Raw genomic sequence first — 9484 nt, 5'->3', positions numbered from 1 at the left:
GAGCTAGCTAGGTGGACAAAGTGTTTAAAATACATACGTTTGTTTCAATTTTAGCAAGGATAAATTTCATATTTTTGAGGTTTGTTTAAATTTAATTGACTATCTTATGTTTTAAAAAATGTCACAAACTTCTTTTAAGCTTAGTTACTGTGTATCATATACCTCAAGTAGTTGGGGTTAATTTTATTAAAAATTTCAAAATACCCCTGTAATTAAAAAATTAAAATTAAAACAAAAAAGGTACCATTAATGACTACTGATAGATAGCATCATTGACCACCTAGCTAATGAAACCTAAATAAAATCTTGAAGAAGCTAGATTGATTTGGGAGTTAAAAAAAAAAATATAGAATTAAAGAGAAATATTAAACTTAGACCTTTGTTTTGAGTTGGAATGACATAGAATAATTTGGGTTTGTGGTGTTATTCGAACTCAAGACACAAAGAGAGAGAGGGCGATTGAATTTGGGTTTGAAGACAAAATTAGATAAATTTGTGTGCTCTTTAGACTTAGAAATACATATATAGAAATTGAGTTAAAAGAGAGTGAGAGAGCTTGGATTTGGGTTTGAAGAATCCAAAATTTTGTTTCGGGTTATTTTGTTGTTTTACTTTTATATACTTAGTTTTGATGATGAAAAATAATATTTTATTTAATCCCTAAGTTATGAATCAAGATTGTGGTTTTCAACATAAATCAATTTCAATATCAAGTATTATTTTGTGAGAATGAAAACCAAATGAATTTCAAGTATCGAGAATTCAAAGTTATATTTTTCTAAGTCTAGAAGGTTAGAACACCTTATAAGGAGACATATATGAAAATGTTTTAGTTTTAGAAAACTAACTCCCGGTAATTCAATAGTTAACATTCATTACTGATAAAATGATTTTTAACGAATTTTTCAAGAAATAGAAAGTGTATATCTTGGAGGTAGTAAAATCGCAAAATCCTAAGTTTTTACTAAAACCCAAATTCTACTTTTTTATTCTTATGGATTTTGATTTTTTAAATATTTTTATTAAATCCAAATGGGGAGTACTTTCTTATTTACATTTATGTATTAAAGTAAATGGAAGGTAAAATATAAATTAAACAAAATGAGGACATTTATTTAAACTAAAGAAATGTAAATATGTGGTAATGTTTTGTATTAATCAAGTGTGCTTTTACATGTTATCTGTTAAGTTTCCAGATTTTCCAAAAGATAGTCGACTATGTTGTTTGGTGCTGTCGACTATGCATAAGGATAGTCGACTATGCTTGTTTAATCTGTCAACTATATATGGCCTCTGTCGATTATATTTCATTATGTCGACTATTGTGTAAGGATAGTCGACTATGCTATTTCATCTGTCGACTATGTTTGTTCATGAATTTCAAAATTTTTCTTGTATTTTTTATCTGTCGACTATGTAAAAGGATCTGTCGACTATGAGAAGTTTTGGTTGAAAAATAGTCGACTATGCTTTCTTGTTTGTCGACTATGCCTAGTTTTATTTGAAGAAATAATCGACTAACCCATTTTATCTGTTGACTATTTGTTTCTCAGAAATCAATAACGGCTAGTTTTTAGTGCATTTAATGCTTGCCCAACCACCACAACGGTCGAATTTTTGGATCTATCTACCATCAACTATAAATATGGGTTGGGAGAATCGATTGAAGGCTATTGGAAAACATTTAATATCTTCAACCACCGAGCTTTCATTTTTACATCGAGCGATTAATATCTTCTCTCTCTGTATTTACATTTCTGAGGCTTTGTATACACTGTTACATTAATTGTAAGCCTAAATTTATTAGTTGGAGAGAGCTTGTAACTAAGAGTTTGTACTCTTAGACTCTCTTTTTCACGATTACTGTAATTATCCTAGCGTAAGCTAGAGGGCCCATTATATTGGGAGGTTTGTAAGTTTTTCCTAATCACGAACTAGAGGACCTACTCAGGCTGAGTAAGGGGTTGATAGTGAATTTGCTTCAAAATCCTTAGTGGGTAGCTAAGGTAGTGGACTAGGCTTGGAAAGCCGAACCACTATAAATCTTTTGTCTTCTGTGCTTCATGTTTTTATTTGTTCGTGTTAGCATTTTTATCCCTACTTAATTCATTCATTCATAAGATTTCATATTTACTTTTCACAAAACAAGATTGTTTTTACACGGTTGATATCTCTGTTTCTCTACTTCAATTTTTAATATAACCAATTCACCTCCCTTCTTGGTGTGTGCCATAACACCTCCTGGTCTAACATACTTTAATCCAGAAATATATATAGACACACCGAGATTGAATTTGAGCTTGAAGAATCTAGGTTTTTGTTTTGAAAAGAGAGAAAGAGGGAGAGGGGGGGAACTCTTAGCTAGATTGCAATAGGGTTTTTGACCATTAATTAGACATAAACCTCAATTAATAAGTTTTTTGCAAAAAAGATATATAGAGAGATGAGAAAGTTATCAACTAGAAACAACCATCAACATGCGAGAGAAGAAAGAGAAAAAAAGATGAGAAAATGGAGAAAAAAGAGCAAAGATGAAAGAAAGAGAGAAACATGATTTATATACAGGGGCAAAGTAGTCAATTTAGTTAGTCTATCAATAACAAGAAATGTGAGTGATATATTTCAAATTAGAAGGATAATCAATGTAATTTAGACAAACTTTAGGGATGGTGTTTAAAATTTAGGATTAATACATATGATGGCCCATCAACTATTAAAAAATATGGCATTTGGTTCTTGAGATACAAAACATCAAGATTTGATACCTTAATTATTAAAAATTATTATTTTAAATCCTTATCATGGCTGAGAATAAATGGAGCCGTTACTTACACTATGTAAGATGTCACGTCACATAAAAAAAAAAAAAAGAAAACATGTTAGCGAGATACATCAAATGAGGTTTAATACGTAAATATGACATTTGGTCTTTTAACAATTAAAAAATTTAACATTTGGCCATTGGTATTGAAAAAGACCAAATTTGATAAAAAAAATCTACATTTCATTAAAGAACCTAAGAATAATAAAAATAAAGACTTGAATTTCATAAAAAGATCTAAAAATTCATAAAAAAGATTTAAAAATATTTGAAAAAGACCTATATTTAATAAAGAAACTTAAAAATTTCATAAAAATACCTAAAAATAATAAAAAAAGATCTAAATTCCATAAATGACCTATAATTTAATAAAAAATACCTAAAATATTTTTAAAAAGCCCTAAGTTTCATTAAAAAATCATAAAAATATTCAAAAAAGACCTAAATTTCATAAATGGACCTAAATTTCATTTTAGGTATTTTTTAATGAAAATTTTAGGTCTTTTTATGAAATTTAGGTCTTTTTTTTGGATACTTTTATGTTTTTTTAATGAAATTTAGGTTTTGAATTGAATATATTCAGATATTTTTTTTATTAAAATTTTAAGTTTTTTTTTAATGAAATTTAGGTCCTTTTTTTAATATTTCTAGGTCTTTGTGAAATGTTTAGGTATTTTTATAAAATTTAGTTTTTTTAATTATTTTTATTTGTTTGTATGAAATATTTAGGTTTTTTTTAATATTTTAGATATTTTTTATGAAATTTAGGTATTTTTTGAATATTTTTAAGTATTTTTTATAAAATTTTTAGGTTTTTTATAAAATTCATGTAATTTTTTTTATCAAATTTGATCATTTTTTTTTTCATATTAGAAACCAAATATTAAATTTTTTAATTGTTGACGAATCAAATGCCATATTTATGTATTAGGGTCTTATTTGATATGTTTTGCTGATATAACTTTTATGTTAGGTGATATTTTATATGCAATAGATAACGAATTTGTTTACTCTCAATCATGGTAAAAATAAAATAATAATTATTAATACTTGAGATATGACATTTTATATTTTAAAAATCAAATAATATATTTTTTAATTATTGAAGTGTCTCGGATTAGACTAAAATTTACCCTTTTATAACAATTGACAGAATATCGTATTTGAATACTTTACCCACTCAATCAATTAATTCCGCCTACCAATTAAAAATTCATATCATCATCGAATTTTAATATATGGCGGATGCTATTTTGATATTTTGTGCTTTGTTCCAAACGCAGCGTACCCCAGAGGGTAAAAGTTCTCTAGAACCGAGCGTGAAAGGAAGAAAGCAACAGGGATTTAAGCAGCGAATTAAAGCAGTGCAGTAGTAGCAGTGGGTGAGAGAGCACTTAGATGCCACAAATGTTGGCTTCCCCAAGTTGCCATTTCCAAACAAGACCAGAGCCTTGGCAACCTTTCCTTTCCCTTTCCCATCTTCATACTTACTCATTCCCAAACTGCTCTACCGTATCCTACGTCTGCCACAGCGCTGCTATATATGCTGCTTTCTCTACTTTCTCCTCTTCTCTATCCATGCATTGTCCAATCACTCTCAGTATATATTCTTAATTAATTAATACTCAATTAGGTCGCCATCTCCCTTCAAATTAATAAAATAAAATGGAAGGTTCGCTTTATTGTGATCGACACATAAGCTATAAAACTTGTTTGATCAAATAACATAAAATCTACCGATCGAAGAATTAAAATTCATATAACAAAACTCACCCACCCACATAAATTGAGATGAATAAATGCACATGACATGTTGTTACAAGCTACTAATTACTACATATATATATATCATGCATGTTGAAGGGAGAATTTCACTGCATAATTGGTTCCATGATGAGATGAGAGATGAGGTACTTGTTGCTTTCATGTGCATCTGTTCCCCACATTGGGGGAACATGCTATCTAACCAGCTTGCTTGAGCTTGAAAGCAGACCGTGCCATTCTCATCTTTATCAACTGAGAGTTGTTGACATAAAGCCCAGCTCATGTATTTGGGCATGAAACTGAAGAATTTGAACAGGATGGATGAGCTACTGCTTGTGAGTTTTAGGGCAAGGCAGTGGGATTGCATTATTGTGTTTCCCAGTTTAGGCCAGACCAGGGTTGAGCTTATGTACTTGGTGATAAGACGCTTCACTGAGAGAGTACAAGAAAGTAGAAGGAAAGCCTATTTGGCAACAGCGCAAATGTGTACTGATGATACCATAAATTTAGGCTTCTGGATATATATATATATATATATACACAACACATGCCTATGTAATGTAATGCAGGCTTCAATTAATGTGGAGCTGCTCAAAACATGCACTCGCCCCCTCCAACCTAGACACACATCATTAACTATTCATCAAGTGGGGATCGGCTGAAAAAGGGTGTCGGGTCGGTTTAACATGCTAATCATTTTAAGATATTTTAAAAATAAATTATGAGGAGTCATTTTAAAATAGCATCATAATTAACCCTTGATCCACTCTTCAACACGTGAACTAATTGACTACTTAAACATTAAACTTGAATCTTAAACTCAAATCTCTATTAGAAACGTATCACCACCTGAGCTATCACCTTTCGTGTGACCAATTCATTTTCATATGTATATAGTTACACACACATACATATGCATATATATATATATGTATATTTACAATGATCACTTTGTAAGGCCTTGAACAGACTCTCTCTCTCTCTCTCTCTCTCTATAAGCGCATATACACAACATACACTCAAATACATATATACTCCGCATTAGATTACATAATTCAGCCAAATTAAACACGGTAGTTGAATATATAACCCTATTCAGAAAACCTGAATAGGATTCCTACAGAATACAATAATACAGTTTGAAGGGAAGGAAGCATATATATATATATGTATATATATATATGTTGATCAATTGAATGCTCATTGGTATAAAAATATATACTGCTGCACAAGTCAAATTTGGAGGAAACCAGCGTCTCCCATAATGGATCATTATTAATATAAACAAGATTAATTAGGCAGCAGGCATGCATCCTCTATATATAATTACATTGGTTGGGCGAGGAGGCATTACTTAATGTTTCTCGCCCGCTTTCTCTTCTACAGTAGAGCATCTCCTTATCAGGGAAAGAGTTCACATGGTGAACTAGTAGTAGTGTTGAGTTGACATACGACCACATTATATATGCATTGTATATATTTATAACGCCGTTGCCGTCGTTTCAAGCTTTAGCTATCATTATTTATATACATACACGATCTCATACGCATATGCCAAAGCCATGCAAGACGTCCAATCCGAGTACGTACTTGAAGCTTCTGAGTAAAGGTCACCCGACATTTTTATTATATATTATATATATTTGATGGAGATGGTGACTTCATGGTTTGCATTCTGCAGTGTGAAATCTTCCATTGCAGCAAATCGCTTTTGCAGCCTTTTTTTTTTTTTTTCCAATGACAAAAGTGTGAGTGAGTGAGATAGAAAGGGCTATATAACAATTGAGCAATCACTCACACTTTTATCATTTAGAAAAAAAAAAAAAAAACCCTAATTCTCCCCCTTCTCATTGCTCCCCCAATGTACTACTACTAATAATAATAGTAATCATCAGCATGCAAACTGATCCCCACTTCACATACATATTATCCTCAAGCGAGAGCGCCTGTTTGGAAGCCGATAAAGAAGATGAAGAAGACAGCTACTCCACTCTACTCTCCCTTGGCCCTCCAGGCCAACACCACCACCTCTCCAAACACAGCAGCAGCAGCATCCAGCCTCAGCTGCCTACTAGTATTGGTAGCAGCAGCACTGGCCAAGATGATGTGACAGTTGCTCTTCATATTGGTCCTCCGCCAAACCCTACTACTACTTCTAGTACTAGTAGCAACATAGCTGCTCTTGCACTGCAGGGCCAGTACTGGATTCCCACCCCAACTCAGATCCTTGTTGGCCCAACTCAGTTCTCTTGCTCTGTCTGCAACAAAACCTTCAACCGTTTTAACAACATGCAGGTACCTCTTCTTCAATCTTCTCCCACATCATCCTTTTAATTAGTTTCTACTTCATGATGTAATCCTAAATTCATATATCCCTATATGTGTGTGTTTGAGGGTGTGTGCACACCCTTTTCTTTTGCTATAGACCATAAATTGTGTATAGCAGGTAAGTCCATGGAAATTTATACATCCTTGTATGGCTTGCCCCACGAAAGTTTAAGTTTTGGCGATGTGGAGGAGGCTGTTATAAGCTCTTACAATTATTAGAGTTGTAGCTTAATGCTATGCAAATAACATAAGTGAGCCCTAGTTCTCGAGTTTGAGAATCTTCCTTAATTGCTCCTTTATTGTGTCTCAAGTGGTATAATGTTATTTATATAATCTCTTATCACCGGACTAACCCTTAATTAGGGTCTATATGTGATTTTGTTCTTGTAGTTATATGCTTCTTCATATATATACTAGTGATTTTTCTTTATATATGTACGTATTATGGAAGCAGATGCATATGTGGGGGCACGGATCACAATACAGAAAGGGGCCAGAATCACTGAGAGGAACAATACCAGCGTCGAGCATGCTGAGGCTGCCATGCTATTGCTGCGTGGAGGGCTGCAAGAACAACATCCAACACCCGAGATCAAAGCCATTGAAAGACTTCAGAACGCTTCAAACACACTATAAGAGGAAGCACGGCGAGAAGCCATTTGGGTGTCGAAAATGCGGGAAGCCATTTGCAGTCAGAGGGGATTGGAGGACTCACGAGAAGAACTGCGGCAAGCTGTGGTTCTGCATCTGCGGCTCCGATTTCAAGCACAAGAGATCACTGCAAGACCATGTCCGGGCCTTCGGCGATGGCCATGCGCCCCACAGCCAGACTTTTGAGGAAAAAGAAGATAGCGGCGACAAGGAGGAAGAGCCTGGAAATTAATGGTGGCTGCAGCCATGGGCCATGGCTCTGCGATCTTAATTTTGATGCATGTGAAAGCTATAGTTTTGTTAGTACTTTAGAGTACTACTGTCTATTGTGATCACTATCTTTTCTCGATAATTAAGATAATACCAGCAACTGAGATTTACGACATTTAAATTTGAAACTTGTAGGCTCAATATTGCTATCCCAATCACCCAACTCTCCGATGAGTAAAACCATGTCAATATCCATTTCTCGTTCTGTGAAGTTTGAGAGAGAGAGAGAGAGAGAGAGAGAGATCGAAGTAGACAGACAGTATGGTGAAAGCCACAGTTGTGTGTGTTAATTCGGGAAGTGGCTGTTTGATTATCTCAAAAAGTTTCTTTCACAAAACAATTGGAATTATCAGAGAGAGAGAGAGAGGGGGTCACTATTTTGGACAAGTGAATTCAGTAAGTTCAGAAAAAGGCAGACATGAAGACACTTGAACAGAACAGTAGTTCTCAGATTCTACTGTTCTTTGTCTTTGATTTCCCTTATACACATAATGCAGACACTCTCCTCCCAAATCCTTTTGCTCTCTCTCTCTCTCTCTCTCTGACTGTGATTCCTATGAGTGGGTCAGTCTGATCTCGAGCTTCGGCTACTACCACTACCACATTGATCGAGTCCTTTGTCAGAGGGTAACGATGGACCACTGAAGCATTCTGATTCTGGCGTTTCACCCAAAGTGTTTCACCTTTGTTATTTTTTCCTTATATATCAGACCAAAAATTCAAGCAGATTCATACAGCCTAATATCTCTTCTTGTCTTCTTGCTGCTAATAATATGTTCCATGGTCATGGGCCTAGCACCATCTTTATATATGTATATCATCCCCATTTTGTCACTTTTCGGCACTGTAGCTCCTTGGGCCTTTAACTTACTATCTTCAACCATCAAATATTATGTCTTGACATGCATTGTTCATGCAACATATTTGAATCTGGATTTGAGTCTGGGTCAGCCCACCCATAAAGGCTCAATGACTATTAATGAACAGTAGCCCAGCAAGACTTGATCAAGTCTATCTAGTTAACACTTGGTCAAGCAAGATTTGGTTAAGTTTATTTAAGTTGTTTTAGTTGCTTTAGTGGGTTAGATATTCTCCTATTTTCTAATTTAGTGAACTCATATACAGGTCTATATAAAAAAGCTCTTGAATTTGTATTGATTATGTTGGTTAATAAGAATTTTCTCCTTCCCTCTATTTTTCCTCTTTTCTCTCAAAATTCTGTACTTACCAATTCTAAACCCAAATTCTTCTATCATTGATATAAGAGCAAAGTTTCGATGGCAAAATCAATGCTAAATTTCATAATGAAGTCCACAAAATCTTGGCTCGACATAAGTCAATCATTGATTAGATTCACGCTACTTTGCAAACGGTGTTAACCGAGCTTCAAGCTATCTGACCCTCATCAAGTCCAACCACTCGCCAACCCAAAATCACCCCCTTTGTAGCTGAAGGTTCTTCTCGACGAAATAACACCAATGACTGCCCACATCAACACCTCAAATTATTATTCCCAAAATTTAACGACAAAGATCCAACTGGCTGGGTCTATAAGGCAGAAGCAATATTTTGATTTCCACAACATTGAACCTGCCCAACAAGTTCAACTAGTCTCTTTTCATTTGGAAGATATTGTATTACAATGGCATA

General features: G+C 33.9%; 1 protein-coding gene across 1 annotated transcript; it reads left to right on the top strand.

The window, feature by feature from the left end:
• Positions 1 to 6413: 6413 nt before the first annotated feature.
• LOC127797948 (zinc finger protein WIP6-like) lies at positions 6414 to 8045 on the top strand. Its single transcript, XM_052331186.1, has 2 exons — positions 6414 to 6880; positions 7368 to 8045. Exons 1-2 carry the CDS (start codon positions 6482 to 6484, stop codon positions 7794 to 7796), a joined length of 828 nt encoding a protein of 275 aa, XP_052187146.1. The 5' UTR covers positions 6414 to 6481; the 3' UTR covers positions 7797 to 8045.
• The last annotated feature ends 1439 nt before the right edge of the window (positions 8046 to 9484 follow it).

The sequence above is a fragment of the Diospyros lotus genome, chromosome 3 (assembly GCF_014633365.1).
Source record: "Diospyros lotus cultivar Yz01 chromosome 3, ASM1463336v1, whole genome shotgun sequence".
Lineage (NCBI taxonomy): Eukaryota > Viridiplantae > Streptophyta > Magnoliopsida > Ericales > Ebenaceae > Diospyros > Diospyros lotus.
Note: the sequence above shows the minus strand (reverse complement) of the source record. Positions and strands in the feature narration are given on the sequence as shown.

Coding starts and splice junctions, on each gene's coding strand:
- LOC127797948 (XM_052331186.1), top strand. CDS start 6,482: ATGCAAACTGATCCCCACTTCACATACATATTATCCTCAAGCGAGAGC. Junction 6,881..7,367: donor ACCGTTTTAACAACATGCAG/GTACCTCTTCTT, acceptor TTATGGAAGCAG/ATGCATATGTGGGGGCACGG.